Source organism: Asterias rubens, chromosome 17 (assembly GCF_902459465.1).
Source record: "Asterias rubens chromosome 17, eAstRub1.3, whole genome shotgun sequence".
Classification (NCBI taxonomy): domain Eukaryota; kingdom Metazoa; phylum Echinodermata; class Asteroidea; order Forcipulatida; family Asteriidae; genus Asterias; species Asterias rubens.
Window position 1 is genome coordinate 11,433,407 of NC_047078.1, and position 27,080 is coordinate 11,460,486.

At 39.2% G+C, this 27,080-nt stretch overlaps 3 protein-coding genes across 5 annotated transcripts; 2 read left to right on the plus strand and 1 right to left on the minus strand.

Moving 5' to 3' along the window:
- Positions 1 to 1,541: 1,541 nt before the first annotated feature.
- Positions 1,542 to 9,597, plus strand: LOC117301811 (gamma-aminobutyric acid type B receptor subunit 1-like). Its single transcript, XM_033785814.1, has 5 exons — positions 1,542 to 1,823; positions 7,064 to 7,204; positions 7,606 to 7,773; positions 8,465 to 8,572; positions 9,514 to 9,597. The coding sequence occupies exons 1-5, from the start codon at positions 1,542 to 1,544 to the stop codon at positions 9,595 to 9,597; spliced, it is 783 nt and encodes a 260-aa protein (XP_033641705.1).
- A 317-nt stretch (positions 9,598 to 9,914) lies between these two features.
- On the plus strand, positions 9,915 to 21,268 carry LOC117301865 (gamma-aminobutyric acid type B receptor subunit 2-like). 3 transcript variants are annotated; one of them, XM_033785859.1, is made up of 13 exons: positions 9,916 to 10,048; positions 10,939 to 11,139; positions 11,882 to 12,112; positions 12,639 to 12,702; positions 13,303 to 13,380; positions 13,949 to 14,099; positions 14,534 to 14,666; positions 15,665 to 15,778; positions 16,618 to 16,740; positions 17,579 to 17,756; positions 18,380 to 18,543; positions 19,856 to 19,999; positions 20,720 to 21,268. In XM_033785859.1, the coding sequence occupies exons 2-13, from the start codon at positions 10,954 to 10,956 to the stop codon at positions 20,765 to 20,767; spliced, it is 1,614 nt and encodes a 537-aa protein (XP_033641750.1). In that variant the 5' UTR covers positions 9,916 to 10,048; positions 10,939 to 10,953; the 3' UTR covers positions 20,768 to 21,268. The 3 variants fall into 3 exon arrangements, with proteins under 3 accessions (XP_033641752.1, XP_033641750.1, XP_033641751.1); XM_033785860.1 differs by having other exon boundaries at positions 9,916 to 10,029; XM_033785861.1 differs by lacking the exon at positions 18,380 to 18,543 and having other exon boundaries at positions 9,915 to 10,048; positions 20,720 to 21,267.
- On the minus strand, positions 21,102 to 24,030 carry LOC117301866. Its single transcript, XM_033785862.1, has 3 exons — positions 23,933 to 24,030; positions 22,709 to 22,913; positions 21,102 to 21,822 (listed from the first exon to the last, which is right to left on the minus strand). The coding sequence occupies exons 2-3, from the start codon at positions 22,899 to 22,901 to the stop codon at positions 21,743 to 21,745; spliced, it is 273 nt and encodes a 90-aa protein (XP_033641753.1). The 5' UTR covers positions 22,902 to 22,913; positions 23,933 to 24,030; the 3' UTR covers positions 21,102 to 21,742.
- Between the last annotated feature and the right edge of the window lie 3,050 nt (positions 24,031 to 27,080).

Here is a 27,080-nt window from a genome sequence, read left to right on the forward strand (position 1 = left end):
CATTTATTACAGCTCCTGATGTATGGGGTCTATTTATCAAGAGATGGGATTATCTGGCAAAAATAAACACTTTTTTTTTCAAGTAAAACATTCACAAAAATTACAACTTGTTCCAACTTATATGCATTTTTCAAGGACATTCTGGTCTTTTCCTATGAAATTGCCATAAATGACCTTATACATGTAGTTCTGAGCTGACGATTTGTACAGGTTATTGTGGGGCTTAAAATGAAGGGAATACTTTGTGAAGAACACGTTTTACTTTTCTTGTTTAAAATGTAATAATGTGGCGGTGATTTTGCCTTCACGTCGTATTTCGGTTTGATTAAAACGAAATGTTTTCGTTGTGGCAGTCAAGTTGTTTAAACGTTTTAGTTTTGTTTGAAATTGCTACAGTATGACAGCGTGATGTATCAAAGGCAGTTAAACAAAAACTTAGCGGAATTGATCCACTCATATTGTGAAGCCAGTCAGTCCTTGCGCCTGCGCCACACGGCTGCTCCGAGGATCAAAGTGTCTATGTGGTCGGTTTTTATAATGTAAAAAATACAAACTTACACGTGGTAATACGCACATCAGCTTAGGATATTGTAATGCATTTTGAGAAACATTTCACTGCGAAGTAAGTGGTTATGTAAAAACATATCACTGTTATCCCCCTGATAATGAATATAGGAAGCGTTACCGGTAACGCTTCCAGTATTGTGTGTGCTTCTAAGGGATGATTGTTCCTGTGTGGAGAAAAAGCCTGCATGCAAAACGAACATAATAACATCCATGCCCTATAAGAATATTCAAGAGTTACAACACATCACCCTTTAACTTTATATTATAATTTTAATAGGCCAAGGTTTATTTTAAGTCTGGTTTTCACAATGGGTAACCATGACTTTAATTTTTTGTTGCTGATTGTGCGTAATAACTTGATATTTTCGAAACGGTACTTTGTAGGTAGGCTACGCCTCCAAAGTGATTTGGAAACCTTGCGGTTTCGGCTTGAGCGGCGTTGGCATTGCGGACAGAGTTCTCGTTTCGAAGACTGCATTTTGCAAGGATCATCCATTTGATTTCATAGGGGTTTGTTTTCAGTTTCTGCTTGATTCCAGAATTCAACAGGACAGTGTTAATTTCCCCAACGGAAATATACTGTTTTCGGTAGGCCTAAGCGCGGTTATTGTGTGCTCAAACTTATCATTAATTAAGTTGTGCAGCTTCGAATGTAATGATAATCAATGTGTTTTTCGGTAATGTCGGCGCACTACATCATTTGGAAAGAAACTTAGGCCACGCCTTAAACCAGGCAGCAATGCATTTGTGTGATGTGTCTGTAAGACCCTCTCAACCAATGAGGACGCATGCTTGGGCGTTTTTCGCTTGAATACGTGTTCTGGACTCCCGGTCTAGAACTGTTTCTGTGATATTTTTTTTATCTCTTTCCATTTATAAAACGAATATTTTGTTATGTACATGACTTATAATATAGTCACGGCTACTAGAAGTCGAATGTTCAGGATCATTTTGATTGTTAGCAAGCTAAGGCAATGTCGGGCCTTGAGTCCCTCGTGCGCTTCGCAACGGCATGCTCAGTAATATCAGCATGGTGGTCTGTAACCGTTACAGCTACAGCGAGCGGGTCGCAGAACGAGACTGGTACCGTGCAAAGCTCCGTCAGCCCCCTGTATATCGGAGCGTTCTTCCCCTTCCAACACAGCTCAACGCTGAAGTTTCAACCAGTGGTGGCACAGACGGCCTTAGATCATATCAACAGTTTACCGGGAATTCTGGATGGATATCGTCTAGAGATGAGATGGAACTGGACAGGGGTAAGGCAACTTAAATTGTTCATAATTATTTTCTGTCTTCGTTCAACCTAGCTGTTTGTCCGTCCGTTGTGGGTTCTGTTTGTCTGTCCATCAGACATCCCACACAAGCCTCGGCTTCTAAGATGATGCCCCAATACTTGTTTGGTTTGCTGTCTTTAAAAAGTGCATAATTTAGGACTTCCTCCTTTAAAGAGAATGTACAACTTTGGTATTAAGCATCTAAGCACTCCTCAAAGTTTATGGCAATGGTTAAAGGCATCGTTAACCTGTTGTTCTCGGAACCGTTCGATTGTTTAATCATACAAATGTAGTTGTAAACAATAAAAAATAACCTGAGGAAAATTTCATTTTTTTTTTTAGATTTCGCTAAAACTCGAGTTCGATATGTCCACGCAGGAAGAATAATCCCTTATGGTACTGGACACTATTGGTAATTGTTTTAAAATAAATGTAAGCATACAACTTACTTATTAGCGAGCAATGGCGAGATGTTGATGTTGTGAGAAACGGATCCCTCTGCAGTAAAGTCGTTTTCAAGAAAGAAGTTATTTCTCACTGAAATAATTTGAATTTGATTTCAAGACCTTGATGATGTATAACACCGTTTCCCACAATGATGATACTATCAAGAGCTCTCTATTGCTCGATATACCAGCAAGTATGGTTTTATGCTGACATACAGATTCCAATCTTCTCTGAAGCGACGGGTGAACCACTATTTTCCCGCAGCTAAGATTTGACCTCGAGTCCATTCTTGGTGTATTATATGAGAGGGTTTGACAATGGCAGATTCTGCTGCTGCCGTGTTCTTTGACACCGCGACATTTTCTCCTCGGTAAAGAGGAAATGTCTCCACTGAGAGCATTTTAAGGGCATCAATGCAATGACCAGATGCCATCGAGGCAATCGCCTTCGTTGCCTCCGTGTATCAGGCCTACTCGAGATATCATTAAGACACTGGACATTATTGGTAATTGTCAATGACTAGCCTTCACAGTTGGTGTATCTCAACATGCATAAAATAACAAACCTGTGAACATTTGAGCTCAATCGGTCGACGAAGTTGCGAGATTTATAGTAATGAAAGAAAAACACCCTCTGTCACACGAAGTTGTGTGCGTTTATAGATGGTTGAGTTCGAGACCTCAAGTTCTAAATCGCAGGTCTCGAAATCAAACTCGTGGAAAATTACTTCTTTCTCGAAAACTATGTCACTTCAGAGGGAGCCGTTTTTCACAATATTTTACACCATCAACCTCTCCCCATTACTCGTCACCAAGTGAGGTTTTATGCTAATGATTATTTAGAGTAATAACCAATAGTGTCCACTGCCTTTAACCAATAATAAACAATGCATTGAGATAGGCTGTGTTTTGGGTGTTTTTTATAGCTAAAAACCCGATACAAAAATCCTCTAGACTTTTGTTTAGTTTGGCAATACTAGAAACATGGATCAATGTCAATAAAACTTCGAGGTCAACTAATCCATGATAGGATATCAAGTCTTGTTCGTGCACGACCCCCCTCCCCACCGATTGTATGAGTATTATAGAGATTGGTTGGATTTTGTTTTAACATCATAAAATCCGCTCCGTAACGGCATTCATATTGCCTACCGAGCTGACCCAATTTAAAAAGATTTTGTGTTTTCATAATCTGACATTTATTGAAATTTAAAAAAGAAGCCTATAGACTCTCAATGGAATGCACGTGTAGACTGCTTGTAGTTTTCTTTAAGAAGAGATTCATCACCTTTTTACCCTGAATTGTTTCGTTTTCTTTTGATGAAATAGTCAAATAAAAAATGTACTACACCGTTTCGTAAAATCTGAGGGAGAGTATGCCTTAAGGATCCCATGGCCATATCCGACCTTTCATCGGTGGGGATATAATATCAACCCCACAGTAGCCTTTTGTCAAGGTCTTCGTGGGGCAAACAGCGGAGCGACTGGACCGGGAGACCACGCGATCGAGTCGAGTGGCGATCGGGGAGCGCACAATCGGGGAGGCTTCGCCACTTGCGTGTGTGGTCATTCAATCAATCAAATAAACATTTATAAAGCGCCAAAATCAAAAGTTTGTATTTGGGCACCAACTGAGGGAACATTATTGGTGGAACACCTCCTGAAACAGGTGAGCTTTCAGGTAACCAATAATAAACAATGCATGGAGATAGGCTGTGTTTTGGGGTTTTTTTTATAGCTAAAAACCTGATACAAAAATCCTCTAGACTTTTGTTTAGTTTGGCAATACGAGAAACATGGATCAATGCCAATCAAACTTCGAGGTCAACTAATCCATGATAGGATATCAAGTCTTGTTCGTGCACGACCCCCCTCCCCACCGATTGTATGAGTATTATAGAGATTGGTTGGATTTTGTTTTAACATCATAAAATCCGCTCCGTAACGGCATTCATATTGCCTACCGAGCTGACCCAATTTAAAAAGATTTTGTGTTTTCATAATCTGACATTTATTGAAATTTAAAAAAGAAGCCTATAGACTCTCAATGGAATGCACGTGTAGACTGCTTGTAGTTTTCTTTTAGAAGAGATTCATCACCTTTTTACCCTGAATTGTTTCGTTTTCTTTTGATGAAATAGTCAAATAAAAAATGTACTACACCGTTTCGTAAAATCTGAGTGAGAGTATGCCTTAAGGATCCCATGGCCATATCCGACCTTTCATCGGTGGGGATATATCAACCCCACAGTAGCCTTTTGTCAAGGTCTTCGTGGGGCAAACAGCGGAGCGACTGGACCGGGAGACCACGCGATCGAGTCGAGTGGCGATCGGGGAGCGCACAATCGGGGAGGCTTCGCCACTTGCGTGTGTGGTCATTTAATCAATCAATCAAACAAAAATTTATAAAGCGCCAAAATCAAAGGTTTGTATTTGGGCACCAACTGAGGGAACATTATTGGTGGAACACCTCCTGAAACAGGTGAGCTTTCAGGAGTGTCTTAAAGTATGCAGTGGGGTGGTCTCCCTTTTCCATCACTCAGAAAAATATTTACACAATTTGTGTAAAAAAAACCATGTTTTAGAGGCAGGGGGTGAACCTGCTAACAGTTAGGTAAACTTTTACCAGTTCGTTGCAGGGTAAAACTTACACAACAAAGACTTACAAACTTACTTCGTTTAGGAGTAAACATATTTACCTAAATTTTCAGTAAACACTAGATATGTAAAATATTACACATTGATTGTGTAAACCTTACACTTATATTACATGTAAAACTATTCCGCGTTACCCTTTTAATGGGCAAAAACTTTGATTTACCTTATAGCTGTGTAATTATTATTATTTTACCGTTTGTTTAGGTAAAATGTTTACTTGGATTGTTTGTAGTCGTACAAAATTACATCTTTTTACCGTTGTTTGTACCCTTTTCCCGTCTGAACGTTTGAGTTTGTTCTAACACGACCCTAAGGCCTTACTGCCTGTTTGTGCTCGTTGAGCAAAAGTTATAAGCATGGGGATTTTGCTCTTTGATGAGCGTATTGAAAGGTGAGTTTCTCAAAAAAATGTCGATCTTCAGTCATATACAGACACTGATGTTTGCGTATTATTATTTGTTAGTTTTTACAACCATTTCGGCCTACACGTTTGCCATAAACGTGAACATGTCTGCAGCGCTATAAAGTGAGCATGTGTTGTAACGTGTTGCAACATGTTGTCTTGCTATATCAGCATTATAGCGCTGTATACATCTTCAAGTTCATGGCAAACATGTAGGCCAAATTTTAATGGTTGTAAAACTAACAAAAAATAATACGACACGCATCAGTAGATATGGCTGTAGATCGTAACAACTTTTGAGAACTCACCTTTTAATACGTCCACCTAGGGGCACAAATCCCCATTCTTGTAACTTTTGCTCGCCGAGCACGAACGACATGACTGCATGGACTGAGACGTTAGCAACTTGTCACGCAGACACGCGCGTGCGCAAACGCGGGAAAAACATAACTTGCATGTAAACACCGGATTATTTTTCACAGTTCCTTGTAAGACCTACCAATGCTATGTAAAGTTTCTCTTTACTTTGGTAAATCTTACATAACTTTGATTAACTGCAATACTTACTCTCAAAACATGTATATATTTTTTTACATTACAAATCAGTATATATTTTTGGCCGTGTTTTACTTAAGTTAGGTAGTTTCTTACATAACTTTTTTTACAAAACATCTTTTTACCATTTGTTTTCTGAGTGGTAGCTTGGCATCGCAGCTCTCCAAGCCACCATGGCCATGCAAAAAGGCTAACCCCACACTGCCTTTTACACTCGTGACGGTTTAGACAAGGGCGGTACACCTTCAAAGTAGGTTTGCAGGAATCACTGATATTCTGAATTAAGTGTCTGACATTTCAAGAACCACGCACAGACTTTTTACTTCCTACCTATATTATTTGTTCCTTTTCACAATCCTTTTGTTAAAAATAACATTGGAAAAAAAATACAAAAAAGCTAGACCATTAATTATAAAGACAGTAACTTCGTGGAGATGTTCATGTTTTCCTTTTTTGCAACAGTTTCTCAATAGGAGGATTTGCTCTTTTGTTTTGCAGGAGTTGTGCCCTTGGATTTGTTAATACCATGCTGATATAACAAAGATTTTTTTACCGAGTCATGCTTTTTCATTTTTCTTTCCGAAGGTCAGTGAGTTAAGCCCGTTCATCTTCCCGCAAAGCATACCCCGAGCTTAAGTAACGAGTCTAAGTCTGCTGTGATAGACATTGCTTCGTCTCAGGGCTAATTTTACTGAGCTGCTTAAGCAAACAAATGCTGTATAAAAAGATTCTGTCCAACAAAAAAAAAATCAAGATACAAGGTCAAAAATGCGGGTCTGCCATTTTCATAACTTTGAGTGTCAATTCCTTTTGACACAATAAAAAATGAACTTGATCTTGGGGGTTGGACAAAGGAAACTTGTTAAGAGTGGGACTCGAACCAACGACCTCCGGATTAACGTGCCATCGCTCTACCAACTGGGTGGGATAATCTAACTAGCCTAATGTTGGCGGTGTCGCTTTTTCATGTTGGTTGGGAGACTTTCCCGTCAAACAAACAATTAGGGTGAATTTAAAAGGCAGCCAAAAAGCACGTTTTGGAATGGATTTATCGGTTGTATGATGTTTTTACTGCAAGTAAGCTTGAAATTGTAATTATCCTCTTGAAATCAACTAATGCTTCCCCCTTTAACTTAAATATCTTATGTGGTTAAACGCAGAATGATAGCCCACAGGGAGCGCTACGTATTCTGTACAACCTTGTGTTTTATGGTCCACCAGTCGTTGCTGCATTTGGACCCAGTTTACCATCTGAAGCAGCGATAGTCAACCAAGTTGCTGCAAGGTTTAATATTGTACAGGTAGGTAGCAAGATTTCAGAATCGCCCAATTCCTCTAAATAAAGTACACACTGTATCCGACACAGCATACAAAAGTTGAAATAACGTCATTAAAACGTCAGACGATGACGATGGAACGTTGCATTGACGTTGCACTGACGTCAAAGCCTGACGTTGAGCAAACGATGGTGACATGAACGTATTGTCGACGTCAACCTGACGTCAATATTGTAACGATAAGATTGTTTTAACTTCGTCTAAATGCTTTTGCTTTAATGTCAACATTTGGAATAGAAATGCCGTCTGTGCATTGCCCTGTGTGGACGTAGGTGAATGTTCCTATCGTCAGTTGCTGAAGTCTTACTGACGTTATGTCAATGTCGGTCAAAAATTCACTTATTTGCACGTTAAACGAAATGCAGGTTGGTCTGGCAAGTGGGGGAAAGCTTTCGGACCGGTCAATCTATCCGTACACTGTGAGAGCTTTTCATGTCACTAAGGAAGTTCACAACGCCCGGGCCGCGTTCTTTAAAAAGATGGGCTGGAAACGAATCGCGTTTATCTACGAAGACAGTTTGTCATTTCGAGAGGTAAGTTTGGGAGACTGTTGAAACAATCCTTTTTTTTGTTAAACATGTAAAAGGGGTGATATTCTCTATAGACCTTATGCATTGACGTCATCCAGCCGCCATCTTTGAGGTCAAACGGTGACGAAACAATCAAAACGCACATAGATTGACCAATGAACAATCTCCTTTTGACCTCAATGCGGGGGCGCCGTATTGAAATGACGTCATGTGCATAAGGTCTATTCGATTCTGGAAGTAAATTATGCCATTGTTTTTTTGAAAACTTAAAACATAAAAGACTTCCTTGCTCGTGACGCAAATGACTTTTGAATGTGTCGAACGTCTATCATAAGGATCGTAACGATTCTGTAATATTGTTATAAATGTAATAATAGTTTGCGTTTTATCATGTGAAAATAAAACCAAAAACAACAAAGAAAATAAAGATCCAGCTGACACTTTGTTGAAGTAACATTAATTTTGTTATGTTGATGCAGAGTAGAGAACGCGTGCAGTTAACTTAGTTTCTACAAGGACAAAAATTACAACTAAGCAATGATTAAACATAATTATAAATCGTAGAAATTTACTCGTAATTTTCAGGTTTGATTTGTGTTATTATGCTCATGTTTTGGGGTGTTTTATCAAATAAAACACAATAAGTTTGACAGAATTGTTTTCTCACTGATTTCACTGTCATTGTGATCTGCAGTACATGACGACATTACAGAGTGTATTGGAAGCTAACGATGTACAGGTCCTGTTGTCAGAAGGTGTTCAGGATTTCAGCAATTTAGATATCCACCTTCAAAATCTCAAGGTGAGCGAATGGATCAAATCGACACAACTATAGACTAAAGCTGGGTCGTCGTATCAAAGCAAACTTGTGTTAAAATAACAGCGATGTCAACAACTCTGGCTTCTCATAGCGCTCATCCGTCACTCGGTGACACAAGGTGCTTCAACATATTTTCCTTCATGTGGAGCTAAGTTTTGAAGTATGAGACCTACTCATTTTAAATACCACCATGTAATGGTTTTAGGTGCTGTGGTGCAATTATGCTTCCAATCAAACCAGGAACACCGGGCAAACCCCTTTCACGTGCGTTACACAACACATTTTGATCATTAGTTTTACTTCCCATCCAAATGACAAAAGCATTATGTTTGAGCAGTTGTCATGTCGAGGACTCGAACCCACACTCTGCTGATATCAAAATATCTAGAGCTTGAGTCCGATGCCCTTAACCGTAGGAACGACACACCCAAGCAAGTTTATTAGTCATCATGCCCAAGAAGCAATTATTCTTCATATTTGAGTATACCAAAATACTTGGATATCCTTGTGCTAATTGTCGAAGACCAGTCTTCTCGCTTGGTGTATCACATCATGTGCATTAAATAAGAAACCTGCAGAAACTTGAACTCAATTTGTCGTCGAAGTTGCGATAGAATAATGACAGAAGAAACACCCTTGGCCTACGAAGTTCTGTGCTTTTTCAGATGCTTGACTTCGAGACCTCAAATTCTAATTCGGAGGTCTCAAAATCAAATTCAGTATTTTAGAGGAAAATTACTTACTACGTAACTTCAGAGGGAGCCGTTTCTCACAATGTTTTATACTACCTAATAAGCTATCCATTGCTCATTATCAATTAAGTTTGTTTGTGAAAACAAATTATTTGAGTAAAATCCAACGTTGTCCAGTACCTTTTAATGGAAGCAATTGAGCTTTGGTAATTCCCTTTTGTCTCATTTCAGCGTCAAGACGCAAGAATCATATTCGTTGGATTCTACAAGTTTGTAACTTTGAAGCTTTTTTGCGAGGTGAATATCAGCCCATAAAGGGTCCATGTACTTTTTTTAGAAAAAAAAACGATGTCCACAGATTAACATTAAACTTACACAGTTTGAAGATAATGATAGTAGAAAGCTTCACTGAAAATATGATCTGCTGAGGTGCTGCAGTTTTTGAGAAATAAGTAAAGCAATCTCATGAAAATTGGCTCCCCGATTTTGGCTCCCCGATTTTGACTCCTCATTAATGAGGAGTCAAAATCGGGGAGCCATCAGTTCGCGCGAGAGCAGTGAGTTCGCGCGAGAGCAGTGTTGTCGGGGGAGCACTATCTCAGCGCGTGGGGCCGATTTAACGACTTGTCCACAAGTCTACTTCGACTTGGAAGAGCAACTAATTAATTATTTGGGCTGTCATTCTCTCTATTTCTATAGGGAGCATGGCTCTGGCCATGCTCCAAAAACCTATTTATATGGGATCAAGTGAGTTGTAGAGATATTTGTGAGTATTATTTTGTGTTTTTCCCTCATTAATGCCCAAATTATTGTGATTTTGTAGCTCTCTATTTGGATCGTTTTATTTGTAAAACCATGTGTGTATGCCAGGCAGCACTGTCACACACGTGCGTCCGTTAGTCTCTGTGTGTGCTGACCTTTTTGTGAACTTCGTGCACTGTGTTATGTAGGCTACATGTAGTGTATACTACTGTAGTGTTATAACTTTTTTGTATGTTTTCTATGGGTTGGAAGTATTAAAACCTGTATAGAAGAGATTTTCATATAAACGTCATTGGCTTATTGACTGTTCCATTTATTGACATATTATGTATTTTGGCGAATGCTCGTCCTTTATTAAGTAGAGGACCGGCTCTCACCTTCCCGTCTCTCTTTACATTACAAAACAAAAAGTACCCAATTCTTTTAAGTCCATAGTGAAACCGGTTACTTCCTAAATTTAAAGCCAAATTTCAGGGTGTGTGTATGTCTGTCTAGAACGAAGACGATGTTGTGTACCTCACCACAGAACAAGGCCCAGTTTCATGACTCTGCTCACCACGGATTTGTAGTCTGAAGGCGCTGAATTCTGCTGTGATCAGAGCAATCAAATTGGGTCCAGGGTGGATTTCACAAAGAGTTAAGACTCCTATCTCTAGTTAGGACGAGTTACTCATCCTAACTTAGGACTAGCCATACGTTTTTAATATTTCCTAGGACTAGTCCTAAGTAAAAACTAGTCCCAACTCTTTGTTAAATCAACCCCTGGTCTGTCGGGATCATCCCATGTTTTAAAAATGACCCAACCAAACGAGTATATTCAATTTTATGCTATGCAAATGAAGGTAAACTTTATAAAGAAGTTTAAAAAAAGTATTGGCTGTATTTTTTTTACAGGTGTATCAGGCAGGAATGTACGGCCCAAAGTACGTATGGATCGCTCCATTTTGGACTAGCAATGTTTGGTGGATCAATGCCAACCCGTCACTTATCGAACCCTGCACACAGGAACAAATCAATATAGTAGTCAACTCGACTCTTCATTTTGACGGGAACCAACGACGGGAAGAAGTGCTGGGCCTAGACTTCAATGGAGTGGTGAGATCTTGCGATTTGGTGGAGTTTTAACTCCAACGTTTTTCTTGGAGATAAAGAGATCGGCAACAAGGACCATAGGACAAGTTCCCTTTACACTCTGTCACTTGACTGCAAAGTCAGCCTTAGCAAATCCGCCCCTAAGTACTTCATGTATATTTAATTATCTAAGTATTGCCCTCATAAACTCTGGAAATTGTTCAAGATGTGTTGGTGGCGACTTTGCAAAAGGACGACTTGGTAGTACAGAGGCAGCTTTCCTAGTGATGTGATGATTTTACAAATTAACTTTATGATGTTGTGCAAAGAAAGAGTTGAACCTGGGACCTTCGTCGGTGTTGTTGCAGTCTGCCCAAAAAATTGAAACATGTGTACCTAACTTCTTCTGAAAACGTCCCCGTTCATACGGCTGTAACTGCTCTTTGTGTTTTGTATACCAACTCTTTGAAACATGTTTTCCATTTTCCATTTTCTATGTTGCGATTATCAAAAGGAAATAGATTTAAGTATTCTCAAGAGATGATAGGACACTTATATATTGCTGTGAATTCAAATATTGAGGAGGACGGAGAAGAGGAGCATTCGATAAAAGTCAATCATTACGTTTAAAAGTGTAATATGGTAACCCCCTGCTTTGTTATATTGCTCATCCTAACACAGTAGCACCAAATAATCGTACACAGTGCCTAATACCACAGCATATAGTAACTAATAAATATAATTATTCTTTGTAAATATTTTGTAGAAGCCGTTACCGGAACACTACGACTATTACAACAGTGAGCAACCCGACAGTGACACGCTGCCCTACACCTATGACGTCACCATAGCCATAGCATTAGCTCTCAATGCTTCCATAGCTGACCTACAGCGTCTTGATCCTCCACGACGACTCCAAGATTTCAGCTACTCCGATGACGAGATGGCTAGAGTTATCCTGAAGAACGCTGACCACCTCAACTTCAATGGATTGCTGGTAAACAACGACAGCGACATCTACAACGGCAGCGACAGCGACAACCACAATGACATGGACAACAACAATGACAATGCGGCGTCAATAGCAGTGATAGCGACAACAACAACGACAGCGAAATCGACACTGCCAACGACAATGCCAACGACAACGACGAGGACAATGACAACTACTGCAGCTACTACAATTACCATGACAGCGAAAACGACATTAGCAACGCAACGACAACGACAACAACGTCGACGATGACCTAGAACGACAACGACAACGACAATGTCAATGACAATGACAACGACAAAACCAACAATGACCACAACGACAACATAAGCAGCAGTAAGGACACAATAAAACATTAGTTCTTCATTTTGTGCACTCGAAATCAATCTGGAAATTATTTCATGCACTCCAAATGAGTACTATGTTTCTTGCCCGAAACAAGTTTCTTCGTGTGCTCGAAATTATTTCAAAATAAAGAGCCCAAAGCTGTGTTTTTATTGTTCATCACTCGTAATTTCATTATTTCCAGGGTCGGTTTCTGATTGAAAATGGATCAAGACGCACTGAATCGGTCTACATAGAGCAAGCTAGAGGTAGGCCTACTGCTTCATAAATGTTGACGTTAAATTCATATTATTTAATTTGTCAGATTGAACTGTAAATTTCCCTTGTCAGAATCGGTCAAAATTTTAACATTTCATAAATAAAAAGCATAATAAACTTTACTCATTTTTCCCGTAAGTTTAGGTACTTTTGCATTTTGTTTCTTTTTCGTGAACACATGATTTTGTATTTCGTCATTCTGTTTACGGCAACAACGAGTGGATTTTCGTTATTCTTTTCAGGTGAATTGCCACTGTCAAGATTTTACAGTTTTTACCAGCCTCTTACTGTTGGCATTTGCCACCCAATGTTCGGAACAGCAAGTTTCTTAAACAACAGTTCATGTTGCTTTTATTATAATGAAAATATGGACATTTATATTGCGCAGAGACGTGTACTAACAAACTCTACTGCGCAATACAATGACTACAACAAAATGCAGAAAAAAGAAAGAAAAAAAAAACACAACAAAAAACACACAAACAAACAAGAATGAAGTAAATGCGTGAAGTAAACAAATGGGTTTTGTAACTTCGATTGAACTACATTAAAAAATTATTAAGAACACAATTTCGTGTAAACATTCACAGGAAGCAATCTGGAGACAACAATGATTTACCAGGTGAAGACGAAACAATTCGTAACTGTTTCAGAGCCCGTATGGCAGGGTAAGAGTTATACAAGCACGACGATGTGTTTTTAAAGAGTTAAAAGGCAAAACATTCCTGTAAAACGTACCTTTCATCGTTGGGAATTCCAATGTCCAAGTGCTGACATTGTTGCCATCATTTGGAATATTTGTTGTAATGCTTCTTGGAAAATAGTATAATATCTAAAAACAAACGATTATTTATTGTTGACCCTTGTTTAGTACGACATGTCCCGAAACACATGCCCGACTCACCTTTACGGCAAACCATTGGAAAACCAACTATGTGTCCAACCGTTATGTTTGTAAAGCTATTAGACCGACCCAGTGTTTATGTTTACCAACGTCCGAAAAAAACTATTGTTCGATCTACTGTGTCTGACACTCACGATGGCCGACACATTGTGTCAAACAAAAAATTGCCAAAGGTCCATGACGGATGAACTAGGGGATAGCTCTGTCTAAAGGAAATTGTTGTTATATTAATCCATTTGGTAAGTGTGTGTGGGGGGGGGGGTACAGGGCGCCCCCTGTCACATATCATTACTGATATGTCACCTCCAAAGTAAAAAAAACTACTTTTTCAGGAGATCACGTCCCAGTGGACGGTATTACTAGACGGACAGTGATCCAGGAGATATCTTCAACAGCTCGTATCACGCTCTTCTCTCTCGCCTCACTCGGCTCTGTCATGGGTTTGACGTTCCTCTTCATCAACATCAAATACAAAGATAAGAGGTATGCAACATTACATCATTGCAAACTGTCTCGGATCGTATCTTGGTCCATTGTGTGCATAACTTCACTGTTCTATGAGGGTACAATGTAAGATTAGCTAATGCAATGGGACGTGAAATACGTTTGGGCACAATTTCAGCGTGTTACTTTGTATTGCAAAGGTACTGACATGCACTTGTTTCTCAAAAGAGGTGCTTGCGTCCGGTGCACATTTCACATACTGACCAGATATATTGTGTCTGTGTCTTCTTCGCTCTATAACCTTTAATAACTTTAGTTAGAGCTGTGAACATGTTTTGAGAATATGGCGTCATAGTGGGACAGCACGACAAAATGTTCCAAGTCACCTATCGCCTTTGGTTCTACACACAACAAACGTGGAATCGATTTTAAAGAACAACCAGTGTTTTGGTTTATCATTTTTGACATTCCAGAGCTATCAAGATGTCAAGCCCTTCCTTGAGTAACCTGACTGTAGTCGGTTGTCTGCTTCTCTACGCATCGGTGTTTGCCTCAGGATGGGATAAGACTAACCTGCCTGACTCGGCCATCGTCATCAAGTGTCATGTAAGTTTTGCTACCATCCCATGCAGTCATCGTTGGGTATCGCAACCCGCAACAAGTTGAACTGGTCATTGTGTGTGCACACTCTATTTGAAAAGCCCGCTTTTTATGTTGTAATGCGTATTAAAGTTCAGGCTCAACAAATTCAGACAGTCCCGGCCCTATCACGTTTGGTCTCCGTCCACCATTATTTATGGAGTACATTCTAAACATTTTAAAATTCCAAATAGAGATTCTCTATTAATGTAGATATCTCTATATATTGTTAATAAAGATATCTCTATACATGTATATTGTTAGTAGAGATATCTATTATCAATATAGATATCTCTATTAATAGAGATATCTCTATTAACATTATATAGAGATATCTCTATTAATAATAGAGATATCACTATTATTGGATTGAAGAGAAGTTACACGTTTGGTAATAACTCAAAACAGGTATTAACTTTTCACAGGCTTGTTATTTTATGCTTATGTTGGGATACACCAAGTGAGAAGACTGGTCTATGACAATTACCAAACGTGTACCTTCAAAAATGTACTCCATAATTATTCCCCGCTCAATGTTGGTTTTCATTGCACGGTCTGCGCTCCTAGCAGCATTGAGTGGATAAGCAGGGGACGGGATGGTATGTTTCGTTTCACATTATTAAAGGCCTATTCACACAATTAAATGGTTGATAAAAGCATTGAAAAAAAAAAGATGGCCGAAGACGAGCAGTGGAGTCGGGAGCGCAAACTGAGGCCGTGTCCGAAACGACGACTTCGGCTACAGCTACGTCTAGATCAGCGCGTCTACTAGTGTTGAGGAATAGGCAGACGCGCGCGATCTAGCCGTAGCTCTAGCCAAAGTCGCCGTTTCGGACACGGCCTAAGTTACCAAATGAGTAGGGCCTATATGAAAAGTGGAAGTTTGATTACCCGCTATTCTATCAGTCAAGCTTACATTTATTGCTTTAGTTCCCTAATGTTCCTACAGTAATTTATTTTGTCAGGTTGAGAGAATGCTGATATCTGTTGGATTGTCTCTGGCCTTCGGTTCTGTCTTCATGAAGACCTATCGGATACACGCAATCTTCGCTGTAGCGGTCAAACGCTTCAAGAAAATTGTGAGTAGACCTATTGCCTCTATACTGTAACCACTCCCCCCTTTTTTCTCTTTTTTTAACACAAAATAAGCCTTTTTGGCAGGCGAGAATTAGTGAAGTTTAGCTGCACGTTACGCGCGAGCAATACGTGCATGCTCATCGTGACGTCTGCGCGCACGGTACGTACCTGGCTGAAAATGTGAGATTCACTGACTCAATTGTTTGACGTTCACGTTCTAGTTCACTCCGGAACAGGCAACTAAATAAAACTCCCTATTGTACTGGTCACTATACGGCAAGCTTGACATTTTGTGTAAATAATTATCTCCGTGCACAACCACAATCATGGGTACCCATTGTTTTCGTGTCTATTTTATGAATACCGGTTTGAAAAATACATTGAAATCAATATTATGTTGATATCAACCAGCAATCGCTGTGTCAATGATGAATAACAAGAATTGAGTTTTGTTGAATATAAGGTCTGCAAAGAGTTAAAACAATAATTATACCTTTATGATGGTGCAGCCATCTTCATTTTCCCCATTGATAACATTGTAACAAACCGAGGCTGGAAGAACAAAATAGTCTGGTTCCTATTTGCATAATGATTATTAGCATTCATTATTGTTATTCGATACAAGTACATGACCAAGATGGAGGCAGTATGATAAAGGTCTATATTTACCTGTTGTTCGACAGTTTAATTGTTTGGTTTCTTTGTAACAACACAAGAGAGTGCACTAATTGGTAATGTATAAGTTCTCACAGCTCTGTACCGACATTATACGCTGGTAAGAGATTTTCTATTTGGGACAGCTATTCTTGATTGATTATTTTGTTATTTCATTATTTAAAAGGATCTGCCAGACTGGAAGCTGATTGGCGGAGTTGTAATAATCGTTTTTGCTGACGTCATAGTTTTTGTACTTTGGATAATTTTGGACACGACGGCTGTTTACACACGGTCACTCCAGCCTTACGTAAGTTTTTGTGCTAAAAATACATCCGGAACAAACATCTGAATGGAAAATATGTTTTTAAAGTAAAATGTGATACAAACAATAATGCCTTGAAATTATAAGGTTTTTCTTCATGAAGTCAAAGGAAAACCACAACATTTTATTGTGCGAATCATTATAATCTGCTTTTCAAAGTATTTCCATTCACACTTATTCATAACAAACGCTAAGGCGCCCCATCCGATACAACATGTCTATTTAAATTATGCCCGGTTGCTCGTTGTTCAAAATCTCCAGTGTCAGACAGTTCTAGCGTGTTTTGTAATGAATTCTGGACGCACTCTTAAAAGAACATTACAGAATTGGTGCGCAGAAAAAACAGTTGTGGCAGTGTAAGCACTTTATGTTATCCACCATACATAAACTGACTAACCTGTGTAAGTTTGGGATCGATCGGCCATCTGCGTCACAAGAAAATAGTTTTAAAAAAAACGATTACAAATTTGTTTTACATTTTGTTATCGATTCAAGGTGAAATTAATTATTTTAATTATGCTCACTGAGCGATAACTTCAAACGGTTAAATTGGTTCTATCTATTTCTCACCAAATTATGACATTTTAGACATAATTTTTTTAAGGAATGTTTTCTACTATCTTCATCATCAGTAGACCATTTAAGTTTTATGTAATAATGTAAATCTGTGATCTGAGACGAGCTTTTTCTTCTTACAATTTCCGTAATGTTCATTGAAACAAATGTTATTTGAAACAAATTAACTAATATTGAGGAATGACCAGGACATAACATAGTAACCGACTGAGAAACTATATCGTAAACCTTTTCTCTTTTTTTTCAGCTGGATATGACTGCACCAGAGAAGGAGATTTTTGACGTACCGGAAATTATATATTGCAGCAGTGCACATGCGCAGTACTTCACCATGGCCCTCTACGTTGTAAAGGGAGTACTTCTCACCTTTGGTCTGTTCCTAGCGTGGGAGACAAGGAACATCTGTATATCACAGCTGAATGACAGTAAGTACTTTAAAGAAATACTCTGCCCTGCAGGAAGTGGGCGTGACTGCAGTCTGTTGACTAGACTTGGTCCTTTTAGTTGAAACAGCGCCCTCTTGTAATAAACCTCCGACATAATATATTGCGAGTTTAGGGCGCGTGATAGCTAGTCTTGTGGAAGCGTCTTTCGTGGCTGGGATGCAGAGGAATAACCGCGATCTAAGATTTGAAACTAGTCGTATTTGTTGACCGGTTCTCTAGAACCATAACCCCTGCAGCAACTACAGCTGTACTGGTTACAAGCCAAACATCGCATTGTATTCAAACTAGGCCTACTATGCCAGCATGGCGTAGCTCCTTCCTACCTTATTGACATTCCGTCTTTTCAGGACTCAAGTAGGCAACACTGGTATTTACTCTTGTAAACATCACTCTGTGATTGTCACTTTTTTTCTCAAAAAAATGACGACTAATGCTTGAAGGTTTATTATTTTACATACATCTTTATTCACAATGAGTATGGAATCATATCATTGCCACAAACTTGAAAATACATAAGAAAAAATCAAAACCCTTTTAGAATGATTTAGTGCGCTTTGTGAACCCATACTTATCTTTATGTAATTCTCTCACACTTCATACAGGTAAGTACATCGCAGCCTCAGTATACATTGTCTCTCTGACCATCGCTCTGACTATCCCAACTATGACCATACTGGGTGATGACGTCAACATGACGTTTGTCATATCTGCTTCGGCCATTTTGTTTGTCAACACTTCGATGCTTTGCCTCAATTTCCTCCCAAAGGTAACTGTTGTTGGCTTCTTAGAAGAGTTTGTCAAAATGGGAACTTTTAACTTTCAGAATAGTGTCAAAAAATCGATGCATTGGGGCTAGTGTATTTTAGAATGCGTTTTTTTAAAGTTGGTTACAACGCGGCAAGATCGATCTCCCATGAGAACGAGGTTGGTGATATGACTCGATGAGGGCGTTGTTTGACTCAGTGACGTCATGGAATAGGTCACAGATCATGACGGCACAGCCCCTTTATGGATGTCGGGACCGAGCAGAATAGCTCCGAACTCAATCTCTGGTTCTTTTTCTGTTCTGCAGAGTGTGGGTCCGAATTCCGTTCTACACCCAAGGGGGTGGGTGGGGGGTGGGGGGGGGGGTAAATGGGTATGTGAAGGCAAAGATGGTTCTAGTGATTAATTTAGCAGAGTAGCGCATAAACTTGTGACACAGGCTGTATATACTCCACAGGGAGCTGATATAAAATCCCCAGTGACCAGGAGTAGTCATATTGAAGCGTTTTAAATAAAAGTATGTTTGTAAACCTAATTATGTTCGATATACCCCTTGCATAGACTGGTGTCGAAGATTTCAAACAATTGAAACGAGCAAGCGCGAACGTCAACTTGCCCCCGTCTTTATCCGCAATGATAAAAACATGCATTGGTTTTCCAGAACCTTTGATTTCATTGGTTACAATGGTTGCATTGAAAAACGTGCTGTGATGACGTAAGCTTTCCTAATAATCTGTATTTTGACTTTTCTGAGGTGGCGTTTGGCAGCTGCACTTTCGGTCGTCTGCATGAAGCTAGCAGCGTCGATTTGTTTTATATTAAGTAAACACGTACGTAGGATTTGACTTCGAATCTGTAAGTAAAATAAATGCGAGGTCTATGTGCTTGTGGATGGGAAGAGACATAGGGTCGAGGTGGATCTCTTGCTTAGCTCATGTGAGCCCCCAAAACGTGACGTCAGATGTTCAAGCTAGTGCGTACATGCGTCTTTTACTCCAGCAAATGAAAAGTCTTCCTTTGACCTCAGTGAGGGCGCTGTTTCTGCTTCTGACGTCATATGCGAGGTCTAAGTGTCATGTCACACGAGGCAATTTACAGGCAACCAGTTCCAGGCAATCTCAAAGAAGATAAGGCATTCACATTTCAATATTCACATACTTTTTTGGGGATCATAAGACAATTTTAAGAAAATTACTCATGAGCTATCAATGTGGTCTCGTAGCATGCACTGCGGTTGGTTGCCTCCAAGTTGCGTGGAAAAGTTGCCTCGTGTAACAAGACCCTAATGACATGATTGTTTCGTTGTTTAATAGTTGTATCTGCTGATAACAGTGAAAGAGGAGGATTTCCACATAAGTATGATGCACTCGATGGGGTACGGAGAGTCGTCAGGAACTCACACTTCCATCACAAAACGAAAGTCTAAACTAACAGGACTTCGCTCGCAGCTTGAAAAGGTAAACCTCCAACCTCAAAGTTTGCAAACAATTCTCCGCCTTCTTTGAGGTTGCTACTGTGCAACCTACTGAAGTAGAGGTTCCCGCTTTCTACCAACTATTTGGGCCTTTGTTGGCCGTCAATGACCTTATTTCGGGAGCCCGCCAACATAGGGCTAGATAGCTCAGTGGCAAGTCCATCCGGATGTCGTTGGTTCGAATCCCAAGTCGAATTTTCTTTGTTCTACCAAATTAGTCATTTAAAAATTTACCCAGTCAGTTTCCCTTGTGGTTTGTATTGATATATTATTTTATTCTATGTAAGCCAACTTTAAAGCCACTAACTACCGTGTAGCAAAGAGCTAAAGATTGATAGCACATTACTCAATTAATGTTATGTCACAATACAACACACTATAGATGGTAATACTGCAGTGTCTTGCGATGAATCTTATTGCTCTAGCAGAGGGATCACACCCAATTTTACTTACGACTATTTACAATGTATAGTTGCTTCATGAATCAGACACTAACAAGGCTGGGTAAGAACTGATCCATACAAATTCTCTCTTTTCAAAATAATTAGTTGGTGGTCAGAGAGAAGTTCGTGGGTAACATGCACCCGACAGCACACAGTAGAGCCATTACTAGTTTGTGTGTTTCAGTATTAGTTTATTTGAGTACCTTGAATGCATTTCCTGTGATGTTTTAATCAGTATTTGGTTACTTCCTTTTATACAGAAAGAAGCCAAGCTTGAAGAATTGTGTAAACAGCTCATTCATCAATAGGCAGTTGATTGTAAGTATTCCGAGGGCCTGATGACAACGCCATATTACAGGGGTGAGTCAACAAGAAGTTCACCGGGATTGGTGATGTGTTCCAAAAAGAACAGAAAAGTTACACCCACAAGTTCAGTAAAGGATATTTACTGAGCACTCTTTCATGCTTATTAGAAGAAAGATAATAGCATTATTACAAACAAACGCATTATTATTCGAAAACAAGTTATTTCAGATTTAATCTACAAAAGTTTTAGCCCTAAAAAAATATGGTCAGATTATTTAAATAGGTCAATACAATTATTACAACAACAGTGAAAAGAAAACACAGTCACAAAGCATATTCCTTGCTAAGGATAACATTGGTTTGTTTATTTAAAATCTTAATCAGTCGTTGGTTCAATCTTGCTTGTAGTTATTGCTCGTTCAACCCAAAATGTTTTTTAAGCTACCAGGTGAATTCCTCTTGCAGTTTATTTTTATTTGACTGGTACTCTTGAAGAAAAAAATGACAACCAACATAGGGCTATCGCTAGCTCAGTTAGTAGAGTGCCGTAATGGTGGCAGAATCTGTTCCCCGGAGATTAATGGTCCCCCATATGGCAAACTTGCTACAACTTTTTTCTGATAGCGCCCTCTTTTGAATCCTCCGCAGCCCACGTTAAATTCCCATGATGGGACCGAATCTCCGGCGGACAGAATTCGCCTGGAGATTTTAAGTGTCCTCATATTTATTGCAAGCTGTGTCAACTTCTGATAGCGCCCTCTGCCACCTCCTTCGGCTCATGTTTCCTTCGTGGTAAAACTCGATGTTTTAGTGATTGATTGGTTTTATTTAGAGTATAAACTAGCACCATGTTAAAAATGTTCAAATAAAAGAGGATTGTCCAAGTGGGTTCTCGAAGCTTGTAGGGTTCGAAGTTGTGTTGAACCTTTTTCAACAGTTACTTGTGTCGGCCCAACTGATGTCGTTAGTGATGCTAATTAACCAGAACATATAAGGAAACGTCCAGGTCCCTTCTTTCTCTTGTCACACGTACATGCTTGACCGTACTTCTCGCAAGCTGAAAACAAATTAATAACAAACATTTTTTTTTATGGCAGTGGAAACTATTGGTAGTTACTGAAAATGGTTATTAGCAGAAAATCTTTCTTGGTGACGAGTAATGGGGAGAGGTCGATGGTATGAAACATTGTGAGAAACGGCTCCCTCTGAAGTGCCATAGTTTTCGAGAAAGAAGTAATTTTCCACGATTTTTGATTTGGAGACCTCAAATTTAGAACTTGAGGGCTCGAAATCAACCATGATGAAAGCACACAACTTTGTGTGACGAGAGTTTTATTTCTGTTATTATTATCTTGCAAGTTCGATGACCGATTGGGCTCAAATTATTTACAGGTTTGTTCTTTTATGCATATATTGAGATAAACCAACTGTGAAGGCTAGTCTTTTGACAATTACCAATAGTGTCCACTGCCTTCATGAAATTGACAGGCGAGTCCATAAAGGAACCCACAACCTAAGCAATTCTAGAGCAGTGTCTTACCAACTAGACCACCGAGATTGGCGGGCAGCTAGAGACACTTCGAGGCCTATATTGTAGCAGCATACAGTGCTAGCACACATCAGTGTTTGGTAAAACCCGAATTACTATTCTTTATCCCCGATGCAAATTGTTCATCTATTAAAAGCGTACCTGCTGCTAAAATAAGACTCTGCTTTAGAATGGCAAAGGTAGTCGGTTCGAATCCCAGGAGTAAATATGCCTGTGATTTTGTTTTTACAAAACTCGGGGAAATACTGATGAGTATACAGTGCTTACACACATCGGTAAGACACATCTCTAGAAAGGCAAAGGTCTCGGGTTTCGAATCTCACCTGAGTGCCAAACTTTTTTTTTTTAAATAGACATCAGTGTTGGGTAAAATTAAAACGAACAGCCTACTTACGTTCCATATCATCCCGTGTGAGAGGTCCGAGCTTGTTTTTGCCTCCCCTGTTCTTGCCCCTGCCGCGGCCTCGTTTCACGAACTCCATTAATTCATCAACGGGAAGGTAGTCCTCATCACCGTCTTCATCTGCCAGGACAAAGGCCGTCATTACGGCTAGCGCCATCAACGTTATAAACAACTTAGCCACCATTGTTGTACAGAACTACACACAAGGGATAAGGAATCTTGTTAGCGGAGCTTACAGAATAAAGAACTTTCACGGGCGTAGCTATAGCATTGTTATAAGTTTTAGTGAAAGAAGAAACCATTTCACTAAATGTTTTGAATTTTTCATTTTTTGCTGCAAATTTTGACCAAATGACCAATGTTTTTATTGTATGCATTATGTTGGAGACACCGAATGAGGATACTGGTATATCATAATTATTTTAAGGTGAACCTTGCTTTTGGGCCGCAGGGCCTGGATTTTCTTCAGGTATTACATTTTCAAAATTATGAAAAAAGAATTAGAAGTAATTTTCCACCGATCATTTGAACTTGATTTTAGATTTTGAGTGGCTCGAAATCAAGCATCTTAAAGCACACAACTTCGTGTGACAAGGGTGTTTCTCGCAACTTCGACGACCATTGAGTTTAAATTTTTACAGGTTTGTTATTTTGTGCATGTTGAGATACACCAAGTGAGAAGACTGGTCTTTGACAATACCAAAGGTTTCCATTGTCTTTATGATGTAACCATTTTGGTGTTTGGTGAAGGCGTTATCCGCTCTTGTTGTTTCTACTTCTCATAAAACAAAGACAACATAAAACAACTTCACATAAAACAAAGACACCATGCAAAGTTTTAAACCCTGCATAAAGACAACATTGTCTTGCTTTTTAAAACAACCACGGGGTGCTGCCCTCTTAACGGAAAAGAAGCCAAACTAGAAATATTTCAGTTTGAAAAATGCAATTAATATAGATAAGCTGTCTTGCCATAAATTATGATGACATTGAAATCAGAAAATAGGATGTTATATTCACGTCCAGACACAGTTTGCCTTGAAAGAAACTCCCTCAGTTTACCCTAAACTTAAGTTTTTCAAAAGTTACCACAATTGTTGAGTAAAACCCATTTGCAATGGAACGGCCGACGTGTAAAATTCAATTTTTAAAACAGGTTAATGCAGAAAAAACACAAACATTTTTATTATTGAATATTAACTTTAAAAGACTTACCCCGTGCTGTGTTAGAGAAATTCTTGAAATCAGACTTTGAAAGCACCAGCAGAAGTGAATAACCCGTGCACCTCAACAAGCTCTTTTTATAAGAAATTCTGAAGATGGACCCATATGGTATCTTAACCCTTAGGTACCAGCGCGTATCTCCCAATGACACACCAATCAATTACATTTAACAATTAATTAATAATAGTTGTAAACCAAGATTAACTTTAGTTCATGCGAATCCGTTTTTTAATTAGTACGGCTGTTGGGAATGGCGTATGGTTTTGAGGCTTATGGTTTGTTTAGTGTTGATTGCATTTAGTTTATTATCGACATCGCTGGTCGCACCTAATGACTCACACTAACTGGGACAAATTTCATAGAGCTGCTTAAAGGAACTGCATACTAAAATGCACTGCATCCTACAATGTGTCAACTACATTGCCCTGCATGTATTGACTCACTTTTTCTCTATTGTCTAACTTAATAAATGAAGACTCATAGACACTATTGGCAAATGTCAAAACCAGTCTTCTCACTTGGTGTTTCTTATTATATACGCACACAGGATAACACGCCTGTGAAAATTTGAACTCATTTGGTCGTCGAAGTTGCGAGGTACTAGGCTTATGGAAGAAAGAAAAAAACACTTTTCACACAAAGTTTTGTGCTTTCAGATGCTTGATTTCGGGACCTTCAAAATCAAATTTGTTGAAAATTATTCTTTCTCGAAAACGACGTCAATTCAGAGGGTTTCTCTCACAATGTTTCTTTTACTATTAACATCTTTCCATTGACCGCTAAAAAGTACGTTTTTATGCTAACAATTATTTTGAGCAATTACCAATAGTGTCCAGTGCCCTCCCTTTGTTCATGCCAAACGCATGCATAGAGACTTTACTATGGACGGTGATACGCGCTTTAAAAGAGTTGTTCACTCGGCCTCGTTTCCGTGCATCCGGGAATGAAACGAAACATGACAAATCAAGGTTACTGCAATCTGACTTTGAAGTCATTAAAATCTGATAAGTTTCAATGACTTCATGCGTGGGAAGTTCTTGAGGAATTTTCATAGGTTAGGAGGGTTTGTTAATATCCTTTTTGTCGAACAAGTTTGTTATCCAACTGTCCAGATATTGCGTGATATATTAAGTTTATCTGCTGGCTCATTTAATTAGGTTTTATTTAATTATGTCATTTTCCATCGACAATCATACTGATTTGTATACATTTCTTTGAAACTAAATTCGAGCAAAATTTCCATTTTAGATTATTACTTTTTATTTTTTGTATATATGAATGGTTCAAGTCTACCGGGACCCGGAAACAATTATGAGTTTAATTCCCCTTGAAATAAATCACATCGTGGAATGTCAAAACATTAATATTGCAAATCAATTGAACTGTCAGGGATTGCGGCTGCGGTAATTTGTTCTCCGGAGAGGTACTTCATGAGGTGTAAATCGTTTTATAATGTTTTCGGTAGTCGAATCAAGCTTGAAATCAAGCATGACTTATAAGTGAACCAAATCACTGTGGCTAATTCCTGTTCACACATCACTATTTCCCCGTGGTTGCCCTGGGGTTGGCCTTTTCACACCATGATCGGCTTTATTCCTGTCTGCTTTCGGTATGCCCCGAATGGACATACCCCGGGAATAGCTACCCCTGCTCTAGAGTAGTGGTATAGCCAGTGAAACCGCTAGTGATTTTTGCAACCGGAACCCGTGTCGATGGAAAAACCCGTGACACAGTGTGAAAGTGTGGCGGGATAACCGTGGGGTAAAACAAGTTCCGGGGTCCCGGGGTTGTATTCCACGGGATGAGGGATACAGTGTGACAAGGGCTTTGTGGACAAATGGCTCTTGCAATGTGATCCAGAAGCACCAATGTTAACCTTTACTATATTATTAAACCATTCTTAATGTCCGTGGTTATTTTACAAGCACTGCTAATGCTGGTACACGCGACCTAAGGTTAATGTCCCATTCGAAGGACACAGCAATTATGGCAAGCATCTTGCTCAACGATACCTTGCCATACCACCCCTGGGATTCGAACCCATACTCTGCTGAGCCACATATTAAGGATGTGCTTAAGCAGTAAATAAAATTTCTTAACAATTTTTATTGTCTGCTAAGCAGAAATGAGCAGGGTATCAGTCACAATTTGTACACATAATATGACATGGTAGTTCTGATGGTAACCCTATTTTTGGGGTGGGTGAGCATACATTTGTAGTGCTTAGCTACTTGGTGTGCTTAAGCAGCTCCACGAAATCCGGCCCTGGACAGAATCTCCAGAGTTTATATACGGTACTCTTCATCGCTCGGACACGACACGCAACATAAGTTACACAAAACTGAAAGATACAAATTTAATCAAAATATAAATATTTTTTTATATAAATGAAATGACAGAAAATGAGAAATCCGTGGAATTTTAGTGTTGTATATCACCTCCAGAAGATTGAACCAACTTTGCAAATATTTTGACACTGGCCATTATTCATTATTAGTGCGTTAATTGCAAGTGACGATTTCCTTGGGTGATTATTGCTAATTAATTAACTACTTGGAGTGATCAATTGATGAAAGTTGCAGGGTTCCAGATGGGCGTGATGTCCTTGTATTCTGAATATAAAGAATGGGTGGACTTCATAACCATTATTTTATTGTCAAGTCTATTGTAGAGGCAAGGTCCCGGTTCTATTCTAGGTAAGTTTTCGCTGATTCATCGTTTCACTAAAATTTATCGTTGACAAAACTTCATTCCGTTTGGTTGTAATGCATTTGCAAAGTAGTCTTAATTCACACATTAATTTACTTATTTACTTATTTATTTATCTGCCTATTTTTGTGGGGACTTGGACAACCAAACTTTGACTAGTTAGTGATTTGAACCAACGACCTCTGATTGAATTTGCCGGCACAAGCAAGTTGCTTGGCCGTGTTTATGCTCGCTCAGCCCCATTCGCATCAGCGTGGTTAAACAGGATTGATCTCTAGTTGTGCTCTTTGTTATGCGTTGATGTAGCTGGCTTCAAAAAGACTGCTTCAATGCCTGCAGCAATACGCAATGGATGCGTTCGATTAGCTTCCCTGGGTCCTGCCTCCGGGTACGTTCAAATAGCTTCCACGTCACCAAAGGGGCTCACCCG

What these genes read in the sequence shown, in the direction of transcription:
- LOC117301865 (XM_033785859.1), top strand. Translation starts at nt 10,954, where the DNA reads ATGTACGGCCCAAAGTACGTATGGATCGCTCCATTTTGGACTAGCAAT. An exon ending in GCCTAGACTTCAATGGAGTG is followed by an intron (nt 11,140 to 11,881) that starts GTGAGATCTTGC and finishes AATATTTTGTAG; the next exon opens with AAGCCGTTACCGGAACACTA. An exon ending in TTCGCTCGCAGCTTGAAAAG is followed by an intron (nt 20,000 to 20,719) that starts GTAAACCTCCAA and finishes CCTTTTATACAG; the next exon opens with AAAGAAGCCAAGCTTGAAGA.
- LOC117301866 (XM_033785862.1), bottom strand. Translation starts at nt 22,901, where the DNA reads ATGGTGGCTAAGTTGTTTATAACGTTGATGGCGCTAGCCGTAATGACG. An exon ending in CACACGGGATGATATGGAAC is followed by an intron (nt 21,823 to 22,708) that starts GTAAGTAGGCTG and finishes ATTTGTTTTCAG; the next exon opens with CTTGCGAGAAGTACGGTCAA.
- LOC117301811 (XM_033785814.1), top strand. Translation starts at nt 1,542, where the DNA reads ATGTCGGGCCTTGAGTCCCTCGTGCGCTTCGCAACGGCATGCTCAGTA. An exon ending in TGAGATGGAACTGGACAGGG is followed by an intron (nt 1,824 to 7,063) that starts GTAAGGCAACTT and finishes GGTTAAACGCAG; the next exon opens with AATGATAGCCCACAGGGAGC. An exon ending in ACAGTTTGTCATTTCGAGAG is followed by an intron (nt 7,774 to 8,464) that starts GTAAGTTTGGGA and finishes TGTGATCTGCAG; the next exon opens with TACATGACGACATTACAGAG.